This window comes from Stegostoma tigrinum, chromosome X (genome assembly GCF_030684315.1).
Source record: "Stegostoma tigrinum isolate sSteTig4 chromosome X, sSteTig4.hap1, whole genome shotgun sequence".
In the NCBI taxonomy this organism is placed as follows: Eukaryota; Metazoa; Chordata; class Chondrichthyes; order Orectolobiformes; family Stegostomatidae; genus Stegostoma; species Stegostoma tigrinum.
In genome coordinates this window covers 1,368,252-1,385,035 of record NC_081404.1, presented here as the reverse complement: position 1 = coordinate 1,385,035, position 16,784 = coordinate 1,368,252, and the positions used below count along the sequence as shown (strand labels likewise).

General features: G+C 42.1%; 1 protein-coding gene across 7 annotated transcripts in view; it reads right to left on the bottom strand.

Annotated features, from left to right (window-relative positions):
• LOC125448180 (SWI/SNF complex subunit SMARCC2) overlaps positions 1-16,784 on the bottom strand; it is a 171,329-nt gene that overhangs the window by 98,649 nt on the left and 55,896 nt on the right. For all 7 annotated transcript variants that reach the window (XM_059643444.1, XM_048523272.2, XM_048523275.2 and 4 more), the window contains exons 8-10: positions 16,097-16,172; positions 7,706-7,837; positions 7,001-7,116 (exon numbers count right to left, since the gene is read on the bottom strand). In XM_059643444.1, coding sequence (XP_059499427.1) covers positions 7,001-7,116; positions 7,706-7,837; positions 16,097-16,172 — 324 coding nt within the window. The remainder of the gene's footprint in view (positions 1-7,000; positions 7,117-7,705; positions 7,838-16,096; positions 16,173-16,784) is intronic.

Sequence of the window (16,784 nt, the reverse complement as noted above, 5' to 3'; positions counted from 1 at the left end):
AAAGAGGATGAAAAGCTTTCTGTTAAGGCCACATTATTTCCTCCCATGGTATCCTGGGATAGATCCCCTGGGGACTAGTCGACCTTAATGTATTTCAAGACACCCAACACTTCCTCCATCACTGTGCTGACCTGCCCGAGAGCATTCACACACCTTTCCCTAACCTTAACATCCCTCACATCCCGCTGTTTGGTGAATAGAGATGAAATGGTAGAGATGCAACAGCCAACTTTTAAGAAGAAATTTAACAATAGAGGAGTATAAGAGCAGTAGGAGTATGCTCAAGAGGGAAATCAAGAGGGGGCTTGAGATAGCTTTGATGTCTTGAAAAGTGTCTATATTACAGAAGAGGAGGTGCTCGAGGTCCTAAAATGCAATCAAGTGTATCCCCAGAACTTTGTGGGGAGCTGGGGAAGAAATTGCTGGGCCCCATGCTGAGACTTTTGTCTCACTGATGGCCGCATGAGGTGCCGGAAGACCGGTAGTTGGCTAATGTGGTGCCATTATTTAAGAAAAATGATAAAGGAAAAGGCAGGGAACTACAGACCGGCCAGCCTGACATCAGTGGTGGGTATGTTGTTGTAGGAGATTCAAGGGACAGGATTTACTTGCATTTAGAAAGGTAAGTACTGATTAGGAATAGTCAACATATATTTGCACGTGGGAAATTGTGTCTCACTAATTTGACTGAGTTTTTTGAAGAGGTGACAAAGAAAATTAAGAAGGCAGAGAGGTAGAATTGTCTATATGGGCTTCAGCAAAGCATTCAACAAGGTTCTGCATAGTAAACTGGTTAGCAAGATTAGATCACATGGAATACAGGGAGAACTAGCCAACTGCATACAAAATTGGCTTGAAGACAGGAGACAGAGAATAGTGGTAGAGGGTTGTTTTTCAGACTGGAGACTTGTGACCAGCATTGTGCCACTAGGATCAGTGCTGGGTCTATGCATTTTGTCATTTACATAAATGATCTGGATGTGAATATAGCAAGAATGGCAGCTTTCAGATGGTGGTGTAGTGGACAGTGAAGGAGGTTTTGTCAGAGTACAACAGGACCTTGATCAGATTGGTCAATGGACTAAGGAGTGGCAGGTGGAGTTTAATTTAGACAAATGTGAGGTAAACCACGGCAGGACTTATACTGCTCATGGAATGGTCCTGGGGAGTGTTGCTGAATAAAGAAACCAAAGGATGCAGATGTACAGCTCCTTGGAAGTGGAATCGCAGGTAGACAGGGTGGTGAAGAAGGTGTTTTACATGCTTGCCCAAGTCGAGCAGTTGGGACATCATGTTGTGGCTGCATAGGACATTGGTGAGGCCATTTTTAGAATACTAGAATTAGAACAGAATTAGAATTAGAATAGAATTCTGGCCTCACCACTTTTGGAAAGATGTTAAACTTTCTGAAAAGATTGGAGAATCTGAGCTATAGGGAGAGGCTGAATAGGCTGAGGATAATTTCCCTGGACAGCTGCAGGCTGAGAGGTGACATTATAGAGGTTTACAAAATTATGAGGGGTATGGATAGGGTGAATGGCTAAGGTCATTTTTTCCAGGGTAGGGGGAAATTCAAAACTGAAGGCAAAGGTTTAAGGTGAGATTTAAAAGGGACCTGAGGGCCAACTTTTTCACGCAGAGTGTGGTGGGTATATGGAACAAGCCGCAAGAGGCGGTGGTGAAGGCAGATACAATTACAACATTTAAAAGGCATCTGGAATGCTAAATGAATAGGAAGGGTTTAGAGGGATATGGGACAATTGCTGACAAATGGGACTAGATCAGTTTTGGATATCTAATTGGCATGGATGTGTTGAATTGAAGGGTCGGTTTCTGAGCTGTTTAACTGTAAGATTCTCTGAAACATCCTTGTGAGTTGAAAAGATTACATGGTAACCATCCATGACTGATGTTAAAAGATAGTAGCAAATTGAAAGTGTACAATTCTGCAAGGATTAGCAATCGATCATAAGATTAGGCAAAATTTTAAAACTAGTAAAGAATGTCAAAAAAAAAGCAAAGGGGAAAAAAATATAGTATGAGAGAAAGCTAGCAAGAAATAGAACAGTAAAAGTCTTTACAAGTAGTTAACAAAGGAAAAGGGGAACTTAAGTGAGTGTTGGTCCTCCAGACAGCCAGTCTGGTGAATTAATATGGAAAACAAGGAAATGGGAAATAAGTACTGAACTGATATTTTGTGCCTGTCTTTACTGTAGAGGACACAAATATTATCGATAAAATACTTGTAAAATCAAATAGTAGAAAGGGAGGAACTTAAAACAATAACAATCACAAGGGAAAGGATACTGGGAAAACCTTTAGAACTAAAGCCTGGCAAGAACTTAAAACCTGGATGACTCCATCCAATGGTCTTAAAAGAAGTGACTGCTGAGGCAGTAGATGTATTGATTGTAATTTTCCAAAATTTCCTAGATTGTGGGAAGGTGTCATCAAATTAAAAAATAAGAAATTAAATTCTTCTATTAAGGGAAGGAGGGTGACACAGAAAGGAAACTATCCGGTGGTTAGCCGACATCTGCCAAAGTTAAAATACCAGAAACTATTATTAGAGAGGTTGTAGCAGGACACTTTGAAAATCTTATCACAATCAGGCAGTCAACATGGCTTTGTGAAAGAGAAATTACGCTTGAATTATTTATTCATGTTCTTTGAAAAATTACATGCAATGTGTACAGAGGGGAGCTTTTAGATGTGTGGATTGAATTTTGAATTTTCAAAAACATTTGATAAGGTGCCACATCGAAGGTTACTACACAGATTAAGAGTTCGTGGTGTAGGCATGAATGGGTCAACTTCAGGTTGGAAAACTAGAACTATATGGAGTGCAACAGGGATCCACTATTCACAATCTATATCAATTATTTGGACGAAGGGATCAAATACAAAGCAAACTTCGTTTTAACTGATTTTAACCCTCTGATGAAGGGTCTAGGCCCGAAACGTCAACTTTTGTGCTCCTGAGCTGCTGCTTAGCCTGCTGTGTTCATCCAGCTACACACTTTGTTGTCTTTGTTTTTACTGCTACCTAATGAACAAGCACTCTTGATAAATGGTAGAAGTTATATACCTCAAACAACCAAAGGTTATTGTATTATCATGATCTCTATGACGTCTGAGTAGTCAGTTGAGGGTGTAAATGAGAAAGCTCTCTATCACTAAGTTTTATTTAAGGCAAAGTTGCATTATTATTTAAATGATTTTTGCTATAAATAAAGTATAACAGTGATGTGTACACCCCCTGAATTATAGTTCTATTATTTGGAGTGTGGTTTTACATTGATTATGTGGACCACTTGATCAACAGGAATATTTAAGCAACCAGCACACCCTTGTTCCCATACGTGCCAGGTTGATGAAAAGTTTGCTGTAAATGTTTGCTAAGTTTGCTGATGATACAGAAGCACAAGCAGCAGTTAGTTGTGAACAAGGCATAAGGAATCTGCAAAGGGATACACAAAATAAGTTGAGACAATGGCAAAAATTTTTCAGATGGAGTAAAATATGGGAAAATTATAAACATGTTCATTTTTCCAGAAAATTGGCATACAAAAATAGAACAAGAGATAATAGGAACTGCAGATGCTGGAGAATCTGAGATAACAAGGTGTGGAGCTGGATGAACACAGCAGGCCAAGCAGCATCTTAGGAGCAGGAAAGCTAATGGAACAATCCCCCTTTCTTCCCCACCTCTCTCTCTAGGCTCCATCTCCAACTATCAGGACACTTCACCCCCCCTGTCCCCAATCACTCCGACCCCTTGTCATGAAGACAAACATCCCATTTTCCCAAATGCTATCAGTTCTAAGAAAAGGTTGCTGGACTTTAAACATTAACTCTGTTTTCTCTTCACAGATGCTGCTAAACCTGTTGAATTTTAGCAGAATTTCTGTTTTTGTTTCAGATTTCCAGCATCTCCAGTTGTTTTGTTTTATATCAGAGATTTACTCCATTGAATTCAGGGATGAAGCAATTATCCAATGAAGTTAAATCAAACTGGTTGGGTTTGCATCCATTGGAATTTAGAAGAATGACAAGTGATCTTCTTGAAACATGCAGATCCTGAAGGTACGTGACAGAGTGGTTGCTGAAAGAATGTTGCCTCTTGTGGAAGAGGAGAACCATGGGACACAGTTTAAAAATAAAGAGTCTCGCTTTGAAGGCAGATGAGACCTTTTTTTCCTCCAAACATCCCTCATTTACTTTCTTTAAAATTCATTCATGAGATGTGGGAATTGCTGGCTAAGCTAACATTTATTGCCCACCCCTAATCTCCCAGAGGCAGACCAGTAAGGATGGCAGTTTCTTTCCCTAAAGGACATTAGTGAACCAGATGGGTTTTGGTCCTCATTAGATTCTTAATTCCAGATTTTTATTAAATTCAAATTCCACCAACACGAGAGTCGAATCCTAGTCTCCAGGACATTACCTAGGTCTCTGGAAAACTAGTCAAGATGAAATACCAGGAGATGATTGCCTTCCCATGGCTTGTGGAATTCTCCTCTCCAGAGGGAAGTTGTGGCAAGGCTATTGAATATTGTAAAGGTTGAATGAGATAAATTCTTGACTGACAACAGTGTAAAAGGGTATAAGGGGTAGACAGGAAAATACAAGTCAAATCAGGTCAGAATTGCTTCAGTATTTTTGTTAACATTTCTACATGGAGACCTTGGCTTCAGAGAGTGTGTATGTGAAGTACACAATCTCCCACAGTACATTAACAGCAATTTTATACTGTTGGTTATCTCAACTCAGAATTTCTTGTAAAGTACACCAAACAACAAATTTTTGTTTGTTTTCCTGATATAATTTTACACTTCAATCATTCTCTGTAGCTTAATTAAACTATTCTGGGTTTACCTTAGGAAAAAAAAATGAGATCTGTTGAACCTACAATGCCAAAATGAAGGATGTATTTTTGTCCTCTGAGAAGTCCCTTCTATTTTCATTTTGGCTTCCCTATAGATATAAACCATTCGCTTTTCTGGTAAAAAAAAATCAGTGTTCAGATAGAGGAAGCAGGAGAGAGGATGAATGAGGGAGCGTAAAAGAGAAGGACAGAGTGTGAAAAAACAGAACGACAAAGTAGGAGGGCAGAGGGAGTGACAGATACACAGAAATCATAAAAGTACAAAAAGAGAGAGCAAGGAACAGCATGAGAAAGGATGAGAGAGAAATACAAATGACAACACAGAAAGAGATAGCAGAAAGCCAGAGAAGGTTTTTTAAAAAAAGGCACTAAGGATGCAGAATATGACAGAGGGAAATTGTGGTTGGGGGTATAGGGAAGGGGGGGAGACAGACATATAGTAACAATGGGACAGAGAAAATGCAAGATAAAGTGGGCGTGATGTGCATGATGCAGAGAGTTGGAGGATGTGTAAATTAGTGGGCCTGATAATTCAATCTGCATAACATCCCTGTTATACAGTTCATGCATTCAGTGATGCGGTGACACCACTGCTAATAGACAAATAGATAGATTATAAATGTCATTAAATGTGCACTTTGAGATTTGCAACAACATCATAAATGCAATATGAACAGCCCAAGAATTCTCTGCATTCTTCATGGGACATGAAGGCCATACATGTGTAACACCAAAGAGCAGTCCAGGTGAACAGAGCAACGTCTAGGAACTGAGCGAAGCCAAGCCTCAGGTTCCCTGAGCCTCTGCGAACAAATCCATTGGTCTTCTAAGAAAGTGGAGAATTCTTTAATTCACAGCATTGCTCAGGAATTATTTATCTGTTGTGTTAGAAATCTTAGTTTACAAAGCAAGATGGCAGCCAAAAGGATTCCTCCTCACTCTCAAAGTATTTTAAATAATTTAAGTAGTTCCCCTTCTCCTCCTTGTTGCTGGTTTATTGGGAACTACTTATATATTCATTACGACTTCTATGACCTCTTCAGTTACATTTCAGACAACAATATAATTCAACTTATAACAATTTGTTGTTTTTCATAGTCAGATTTGAGCCGATTAAAGATGTGATGTACACTTTGCATATATGATACTTGGAAACGTGATGGATACTTCTAAGTCTTAGTTATTTCAGTATGTTAAAAAGCTGAACAATGAATAGATAGGAAGAACTGCTGATGCTGGAGTCAGAGATAACACAGTGTGGAGCTGGAGGAGCACAGCAGACCAGGCAGCATCAGAGGAGGAAAGCTGATGTTTTGGGTCAGGACCTTTCTTCGGAAAATTCCTGACTTGAAACATCAACTTTCCTGCTCCTCTAAAGATGCCTGGCCTGCTGGGTTCCTCCAGCTCCACACTGTGTTCTCTCTGAACAAAGAACTACTCCAGTAACACTTCAATTACTCCTTACACTTTTCCCAAAAACAGGACTCTTGCTTTGAAGGGAACTTCCTGGGAAGACTTTTCAGATAATGTATTGCAAATTTGGCTGATCTTATAATATACTAGCACCTCAAAATACCATTTTTATAGATAACACATTTTGGTTGCTGCCAGCTTTAAGAACAGGGCAGGACATGCAAGGGCAGTAATATATTCTCAAGCAATTTGGAGTAACAAGGTTATAAGGATTCAGCACTTAGATTCAAAACAAGATCAAAACCTGACAACTTGCTCCTTTAAACTTCCTTAATCTCTCCAGTCCCAAAGTCATTGATCTAATACAGCCTTCTACTTGCAATTTTTAAAGAGGCAGTCACATTGGGGACCTGAATGCACATTGGTCACATTGCATTGCTTTTTTTTTGAAGTATTTCATACTTTGAAATCCTTTGAGTGGTATAACTGTGTTATAATGTGTTTCATAGATTTCATGAAAAATAGATCATTTCACTGTCTTTCAGAAGGTGAAATCTGGGCCAGCAACTTGGAGATGTGAATGCTAGCATACCTTTCTAGATTTTGCACAAGAAATTCACACATGATCAAAACATTAACTTTTAAAATTTCTAACTTTCAGGTAAATACTACTTTCCCAAGACAAGAGAAGTGTCTCACCCTTTCTTGGTGTTCTTTTTCTTGGAGTCTGGAGTCGGAGAAGGAGAAGGGGAACGTTTCCTTTTCTTGTGACTGCTTCCCTTCTTATCTCTCCGATCCGAGTCAGGGCTGTGCACCTTTGAATAAAAGTTTAGGAGTCGCTCATTTTTCATATAACCAGCAAAACCTCATTCTATCGAAAATCACCAAGTGCAAATACACTTTCAGTCAAGAAATGTCTCTGAGTAACAGAAGAAGTAATGCTAGTCAGAGAAAGCATACCACCCAACGGCTAAGGTTGAACAAAGTCCAGATGTAGTTCCTAAAAGAAACTTCTTGATGTTGCTGGATAATTACTGTGAACAAAGGAAGACTAGTCAAAGTAAGACTAAAGTGACTGAATTTTGTTGGGGAAGCAATGAAGAGAAGCTCCTGTATTTGATTCTTTAAACTTTGAATTGGTACAAATTTATCTGTCAAAATATTTATTCTGAAATAATAGATGATAGTGAATACCTGTTCTGGAAGCTTCCAATGATTTGTTTTTATTAAAGTATATCACGCTATAATTTAAACACAACAACCTTGAGGAAAAATACAGAGTAAAAATACCTTGAGGACAATCTTGAGGGAGAAAAAAAACAATATTGAGCAAAACTATTAAGTAGCTGACAGAAACTGATATCAGGCAATAAAAGGAGGAAATTGGAAAATAGTAGAAATTACCTCTTCTGTTAATGTCTTGGCAGAAATTCTTTTCCTTCGAACAACAGGTGCCCGGTCATCATTTACCTCATAGTCCTCCTCATTCATCCATTCATTGAAAGTATCAGTGTCCATTATCCACTTAGCATGGACCTTGCAACAAATAAGAATAGTTAAGTCTTGGAAATTTCACTGTATCTTGGTACTTGCGACAACAATAAATCAAACTCAAAAAAGCAGTCCACATGCTCACAAATCATTTAAAAGCAGATGAAGAGATAGTAGGAACTGCAGATGCTGGAGAATCTGAGATAACAAAATTCAGAAATTTCTGAAGAAGGGTCTAGGCCCGAAACGTCAGCTTTTCTGCTCCTCTGATACTGCTTGGCCTGCTGTGTTCATGCAGCTCTACACTTGGTTATCTCTAAAAGCAGATGAATGCCAGAATTCTTACTGAAAGCTCAGTTCCCACTGTCAGTAGGTGGTAAGGTCAGGTAAGGAACTGTTATTTAGCTAAAACAAAAACCGTCTTACTTCTGCTTTAGTTTTGTGAAACAAAGGGAAACAGTACGGTCCAATCTATATTAACAACAATCTTGCAGTGGAGCTGAAACAGATCAGAGTATCAAACACCCAAGACCTAGCTTACTGCAACTAAGTGGCATCATTTTCCAGGACTGAATCTTACATTTTCTTTGGCTAACAGCAAATTGTGACGAGGCTCTTGGAGGTTTTATCACTGTGAGGCAGTGTGAGGTTTTTTGCTACAACTTAGAAAACTCATCCATTAATTAACTACTCTGCTGCCACGGCACCCTTCATGTCTGATTCTAGTCCCATTTTACCATGCATCATTCTCGAAACAGCTCACCACTGCGAGGATATTCTGGAATTCACAGTACTGGTAATATTTAAAAATTTGCTGTGCACCTACAAGAGCACCATTAAGACATCGTTCCTGACATATGCTCCAGACATGGCAGACAAATGAAGCTTTGTGCCTGTTTTATGGGCAGAAACCTAGAAGTCCTACTAGACAGGGTGCTACACAGGTAGGAAGTCCTCTTCCTCCAGTTCCAGCAGAGACCACGAAGGCAGACCATGCCAGCTTGATCCCAGGTTGTCACTGAAGCTTTAGTTGCTTGGAAGAATGTCCAGCATTGTAGGAAGAAGGTCAATGTTCATCTAGCTAGCATGAGAGGCACCATCTTCAGTATGATAATGTAACTATCTCCCACCAAGGTTCATGCTCCAGCACACTTCCTATTGTCTGTAACATCTTCCCTCAATTGGTCTTACCCATCCCAACCATAACATCACTGACTCCGCATGTCCTCCAGGCTGCCTCTTCACCTGCGTGGGACATCTCCCCACCTGCCCCGCCACTTTAAACTCCCTCAGTACCCATCTCTCTCTCATTCCAGGAAAAGAAAAGCCCACAGTAGGGCAGAAAAACTCAAGATGGTTTGTGGCCTGTCTGTGGAGAGTATCCTGAATCTGACCATCCCCAAGCCCCTGAACTGGTATCATTGGCTGCCCTTCACTTGCTGTGTCTAGGACCCCCGAGTGTAGGTTATCTCCTTCAACTTGACTGAGAATGGCTGACATCAACCAGCTTCCTGCCTTTGCATCTGCTCTAACAGCTGGGCAACACATCAGTACAGTGAGCCTAGTATCTCCATCTGAGGGGGCACAATGCAAAAAAGGAAGACAAGGCGAGGATGCTGTGAACATCCAGGTAGGCTCAGATTAAAGACATGCTATGGGAGTAAGTGAAGAGTCAGAGATGCAGCCTGGATGAGTTCATGGGTTGGGTGCGTGTCCCTGAACACACAGCAGCTTTGCAATATTAGTTGTTGGTGCAGCAATGAAGAGCAGGAATGTCTCAGAATTGGATCAAAGACATATTGTGACAGTTCTCGGAAACTGGTGCATGTCAGATCCCAATGTCTGTAGACATGAGATATGTTTATGGCTGGTGCCCAGTGTCCAACATGGAGGTCTTCTGGAGCAAAAAGTTAGTTAAAGTTGCCAGGTGCCCACCTTGACTACGATGTCAAGAATTCTTGCCGTCTTGCTTGTTTGATACATTTGGGAAGATAGGAAATTGAACACTAATGAGGTATGTTGCAGCACTAATATGACATTTAACAAGCTATAATTCTGCTCAATTGGGAACTCTTTGTTGCCGAGTGAAAAACTCTCATCGCCTCTCAGGAAGTGCATAAAAGGTTCAGTGATTTGGGCCTGATGTTGAGATGCACCTTGACAGACCTGTCCCACAGTTCTGCCACAAATCCCGCTATAGCCCACATGGCTCAGATCCTATAATCTTTAGCTCATGACATTATTGATTTTAAAATTTTGAATTCTAACAATGCCTCCCATCTCTCGATCGGAACTACTGTTCTGCAAACAGGATGTATAATGAGTAGGATGCTGAGCAGTAGTTAGGGAAGATATGAGAATAATCTGCACAATAACCTAATTAACAAAATAACATAATGTACAAGGGTCCAAAATCTTGACCAACACAGAGATCTTGGAAGACAGGGTGACTGTAACACTCAAGAAGCTCAAGGTCATCCAAGTCAGAGTGCTTTTTTGCTTCCCTGCTACTGGATTTACACATAGTACACCTGGTCCACTGAAGGCAGTGTGTTCCATAAGATCATAAGAAACAGGAGTAGATAACTTGGTCCATTAAGCCTGCTCCTCTATTCAACTAGATTGTGGCCGATATGATCGTGGCTTCAAAACCAGGTCTTCCTCCTCTCACTCCTTCACCCACCTCACTAAATAACCCTCAATTCCCTTTAATTTAAACATTTTTCTAAATTAACCTTGAAAAAAATTCAATGCTCAGTCTCTACCATTCTCCGAGGAAGAGACATCCAAAGACTAAAGATGAAGAGAAAGAATTTCATCTCATCTCTGTGTTAAAAGGTAGACTCAATTTTTAAACTCTGCCTCCTAGTTATAGATTCCGCCACACGGGGAAACATCCTCTCTGCATCTACCCTGTCAAACTTCCTCAGAATCTTATGTTTCAAAAGATCATCTCTCATTCTTTGAAACTTATAGACTCATAGATGTTCATTGGAAACAGACTTCCAATCACAGAAATATCCGTCTACCCTCATGTTCTGTTTCCTGCCTTTCAGCTAATTTTGGACTCAATGTGCCACCTTGCCTTGGATCCAAACAGCTTTTACTTTTTTGATCGGGCTGAGGGGCCTTATCAAAAAGACTTGCAAAAGTCCAAATAAACAACACTAAATGACTCATCAACAGTCTATTCTCAAAAATTCTTTCAAAATTACTCAAACACAACTTTCTCATAACAGCGAACGTTGACTATCATTAACAGCTATCCATGCTGATTGATCCGGTCTCTTCAAATGCACATTTCTCCCTGTCAAGGGTACACTGAGTAATACACTAATATTTCACAGTCCTCCATTCTGATGTCCTGACCTGCATTGTTCTTTTCCATTGTGAAGACTAACTCATTCAGGACCGTATCAACAGCTTCTGGGTCCAAATTACCTCAATGGTCCCGATTCGACCCTACTCATTCTTTGCTCTTTACATATTTAAAAATCCCCTTTGGGTTTTCCTTTATTCTGCTAGCTATGTGTTCTAACAATGCCTCTCATCTCTCAATCAGAATTACTGTTCTGTAAACAGGATATATAATGAGTAGGGTAATGAGGAGCAGTCAGGGCAGCTGTGAGAATGATCTGCACATTAACCCATGAAGGAGGGTCTAGGCCCGAAACGTCCTATGATGCTGCTTAACCTGCTGTGTTCATCCAGCTCTATACCTTGTTATAACAAAACAACAAAATGTACAAGGGCCAGAACTACAACAACTGCTCACCCGAACCAAAGATCCACTACCCACTATGGGCAGGAACAATGTCATATACAAGATTCCCTGCAGAGACCGTGACAAACACGACATCGGACAAACAGGAAGGAACTTATCCACAACAGTACACGAAAATCAATTGGCTACGAAAAGACACGACCAATACTCACTCAATTCTATCCATATGGATAAGGAGAACCACCAATTTGATTGGGACAACACCAATTCCTGGGACAAGCAAACCAGAGGCAGGCACAGGAGTTCCTAGAAGACAGGTACTCCACAAAGAAAACCATCAACAAACACAGAGAACTCGACCCCATATACACTCTGTTGCAAAGGAAAACTGGAAGTGAGGTAATCCAGCTCAACAGACTCCAGAGTTTAAAAACCAGACAGGAAAACACAACAGCACTTCATCGGAGGCTGCACTGATTACATTATCCAGCAGGGTAATGAAATGTCTGCAGAACAACAACGAACCAGCTTGGCGAGCCAACCAACCTCAACATCCATAACCCAAGCTATAAATCTACTCCAAAACCTTGTGTTTTCATGCACACTTAGCTTCCCTAATTCCTTTTCAAATTTCCTCTTGTACTTTTTATACACCTCCAGGGAGTCTGCCATACTGAGCCCTTGGTGTATGCCATAAGCTTTGTTTTTAAAATTATTAATCCTAATTGTTCTGTCCTTTGACATTAACGGTTTTCCTCATATTTTAACCACATTATATTCCATCTGCTGAGTTTTTGCCCACTCACTTAACCTATGTTCCACTGATGGCTTTCTGTGTTATCCTCACCACTTGCATCCCTGTCTGTATTTGAGTTATCCACAAACGTGACAACAGACATTCACTCCCTTCATCCAAGTCATGAATATATATTGCAAATAATTGTGGCCCCAGCACTGATCTCTGTGGCACACCACTTCAGGTTGCCATCCTGAAGATGCATCCTTTATCCCAACTGTCTGTATTCTATTAGTTAGCTCATCTTTTTCATGCTAATATACTCATCTAAAACCACGGTGTCTTACCTTACTTAGTAACTTCATAGCTGAAACCTCATTGAATACCTTTTGGAAATGCAAATATATTACATCTACTGGTTCTCCTTTATCTCTTTTGTTACCTCCTCAAAGGGTTCAAGTAAATTTGTCAAGCATCATTTTCCTTCAGGAAGCCATACTGACACTGCATGATTTCATTATGTATTTCTAGATGCTCTGTTATCACATTCTTATCTGACCTATCTTTTTTCTGCCTGTCAGGCTGATTCACTAGCGTTTTAACTTTTAATTCCCTCTCATCTTCTCACCCCTCTGCACTACTGCCACGATTCTATACTCTACGAATCTCATTTAAATCCAGCTCAACAGCATTGGCAAAACGCCCCATGAGGATGTTGATCCTATTCCTTTTCAGATGTAATTCATCCAACTTGTACAGATCACACCTCCCCCAAAACTGGCCGCAATGTCCCTGGTGCACCATCTCTCCAGTAACACATTCATCTGCTCTATGCAGAACAGAACCTTGATTATACCTGCCTAAACATTCCTCGTAAGACAACGCTCTATAGCCTCAGAATCAGTCCCTTGGATCTTCTCAAAACTGTTCTGAATGCAAGTCTAACCTCCTGAGTGAAGCACGACATAATACATAGCACATCATGTATGATAATAAAATGTGAGGCTGGATGAACACAGCAGGCCAAGCAGCATCTCAGGAGCACAAAAGCTGACGTTTCGGGCCTGGACCCTTCATCAGAGAGGGGGATGGGGAGAGGGAACTGGAATAAATAGGGAGAGAGGGGGAGGCGGACCGAAGATGGAGAGTAAAGAAGATAGGTGGAGAGAGTATAGGTGGGGAGGTAGGGAGGGGATAGGTCAGTCCAGGGAAGACGGACAGGTCAAGGAGGTGGGATGAGGTTAGTAGGTAGATGGGGGTGCGGCTTGGGGTGGGAGGAAGGGATGGGTGAGAGGAAGAACCGGTTAGGGAGGCAGAGACAGGTTCACCAACACCTTCCACCCCAACCTTCAGTTCACCTGGGCCATCTCCGGCACATCCCTCACCTTCCTGGACCTCTCAGTCTCCATCTCAGGCAACCAGCTTGTAACTGATGTCCATTTCAAGCCCACCGACTCCCACAGCTACCTAGAATACACCTCCTCCCACCCACCATCCTGCAAAAATTCCATCCCCATTCCCAATTCCTCCGCCTCCGCCGCATCTGCTCCCACAATAAGACATTCCACTCCCGCACATCCCAGATGTCCAAGTTCTTCAAGGACCGCAACTTTCCCCCCACAGTGATCGAGAACGCCCTTCACCGCGTCTCCCGCATTTCCCGCAACACATCCCTCACACCCCGCCCCCGCCACAACCGCCCAAAGAGGATCCTCCTCGTTCTCACACACCACCCCACCAACCTCCAGATACAACGCATCATCCTCCGACACTTTCGCCATTTACAATCCGACCCCACCACCCAAGACATTTTTCCATCCCCACCCCTGTCTGCTTTCCGGAGAGACCACTCTCTCCGTGACTCCCTTGTTCGCTCCACACTGCCCTCCAACCCCACCACACCCGGCACCTTCCCCTGCAACCGCAGGAAATGCTACACTTGTCCCCACACCTCCTCCCTCACCCCTATCCCAGGCCCCAAGATGACATTCCACATTAAGCAGAGGTTCACCTGCACATCTGCCAATGTGGTATACTGCATCCACTGTACCCGGTGCGGCTTCCTCTACATTGGGGAAACCAAGCGGAGGCTTGGAGACCGCTTTGCAGAACACCTCCGCTCAGTTCGCAACAAACAACTGCACCTCCCAGTCGCAAACCATTTCCACTCCCCCTCCCATTCTCTAGATGACATGTCCATCATGGGCCTCCTGCACTGCCACAATGATGCCACCCGAAGGTTGCAGGAACAGCAACTCATATTCCGCTTGGGAACCCTGCAGCCTAATGGTATCAATGTGGACTTCACCAGTTTCAAAATCTCCCCTTCCCCTACTGCATCCCTAAACCAGCCCAGTTCGTCCCCTCCCCCCACTGCACCACACAACCAGCCCAGCTCTTCCCCCCCACCCACTGCATCCCAAAACCAGTCCAACCTGTCTCTGCCTCCCTAACCGGTTCTTCCTCTCACCCATCCCTTCCTCCCACCCCAAGCCGCACCCCCATCTACCTACTAACCTCATCCCACCTCCTTGACCTGTCCGTCTTCCCTGGACTGACCTATCCCCTCCCTACCTCCCCACCTATTCTCTCTCCACCTATCTTCTTTACTCTCCATCTTCGGTCCGCCTCCCCCTCTCTCCCTATTTATTCCAGTTCCCTCTCCCCATCCCCCTCTGTGATGAAGGGTCTAGGCCCGAAACGTCAGCTTTTGTGCTCCTGAGATGCTGCTTGGCCTGCTGTGTTCATCCAGCCTCACATTTTATTATCTTGGAATTCTCCAGCATCTGCAATTCCCATTATCTCTGAGCACATCATGTATGATCTCACCAATGTCCTGTACATTTGCAGCAATACTTCCCTGATGTTACGGTGGGTGGGGAATTCAAGTATTGAGCTCGACGTTCTGCCGTGATCATATTATGTGGCAGAGCAGACTTGAGGGTTCAAATGGCCTTCTATGTTTCGATACCACAGCATTCTCTCTATTCAAACAGCTCTAACTTTCTATTTTTCCCCATGGAAAATCTCTCATTGCCCACATTATACTGTATGCTAGATGTTTTTCCACTAAATGAATTTATTGATATTACCATTGCGGATTCTTTATATCTTCTTCACAACTTGCTTTCCTACCTATCTTTGTATCATCAGCAAATCTGGCAACAATACAGTTCATCGAATGCATTCATCAGTTGTTTGCCAATGTGAAAATAACCCATTTATCCTAACACTCTTTCCTGTTAGTGAGCCAATCTACAACCCATACAATATATCATTCCAACACCATCTTCTGCAGTAGAAGCTTCTGTTGCACTTTTTGGCAATCCAAGTACATTAGGGCGGCACGATGGCTCAGTGGTTAACACTGCAGCCTCACAGCACCAGGGACCTGGGTTCGATTCCAGCCTCGGGCGACTGTCTGTGTGGAGTTTGCACATTCTCCCCGTGTCTGTGAGAGTTTCCTCTGGGTGCTCCGGTTTCCTCCCACAGTCCAAAGATGTGCAGGCTAGGTGGATTGGCCATGCTAAATGGCCCATAGTGTTCAGGGGTGTGTGGATTACAGGGGGATGGGTCTGGGTGGGATGCTTCAAGGGGTGGTGTGGACTTGTTGGGCCGAAGGGCCTGTTTCCACACTAGGGAATCTAATCTACACGCCCCTTAATCATACTGCTTGTTGTATCTTCAAAGTACTCTGATAAATTTGTCAAATATGATTTCCTTCTCACAAAACCTTGTTGAATCTACCTGTAATTTGCGAAATCTCCAAATCTGTTAAATTCTCATTTCTGAAATATTACAAATATGCGCATTTGAATAGATCAGGAATTACAAATCTGCAAACCTTCCGGGGCCGCTCAGTCGGTGGGGGATCCTCAACCGATGCCTCAATTTCGCTGGCTGGAATCCATGTATCATAACTGGAGGAGCATAACACAAGAATAATTGCAACACCATAATGCAGCAGACCTGGCCACAGTGCTACCATTATAATTCACAAATTCTTTGCAATAATATTATTACTCCTCAACAACGTTATTAAAGCATGGAAACCTCTCAGTTACAGCCTTTAAGACTGCTGTTTCTAACAATGCTCCATCAGAATTCGGATTCATACTAACTACATACTAGGTTACATGAATGCATTAATGAATTTAATTAAAGTATTAAAAGATAAACTACGTCCTTTAAAATGCAATGCTTGGATTGGTGAGTATTGGAAGTAGTGTTTAGCAACCTCTAGAAAAAAATAACTGATGCCTCAACAATACAATCATAGCAGCAAGGGACAAAAGTAGGCCACTCGGCCTTTAAGACTGCTTAGTCATTCAATAAGATCATGGCTGATCTGAATTTAACCTCAACTCTACATTCCTGCGTATGCCTGATAATATTTCAACCCTTTGGTGACCAAAAATTGATCTATTGCAGCCTTAAAAATACCTAAAGATTCTGCATCTACTGCACTTTAACGACAGGAATTCTAAGACTCTTTATTCTGAGACGAAGGTTTTCTCATCTCTGCTTATATA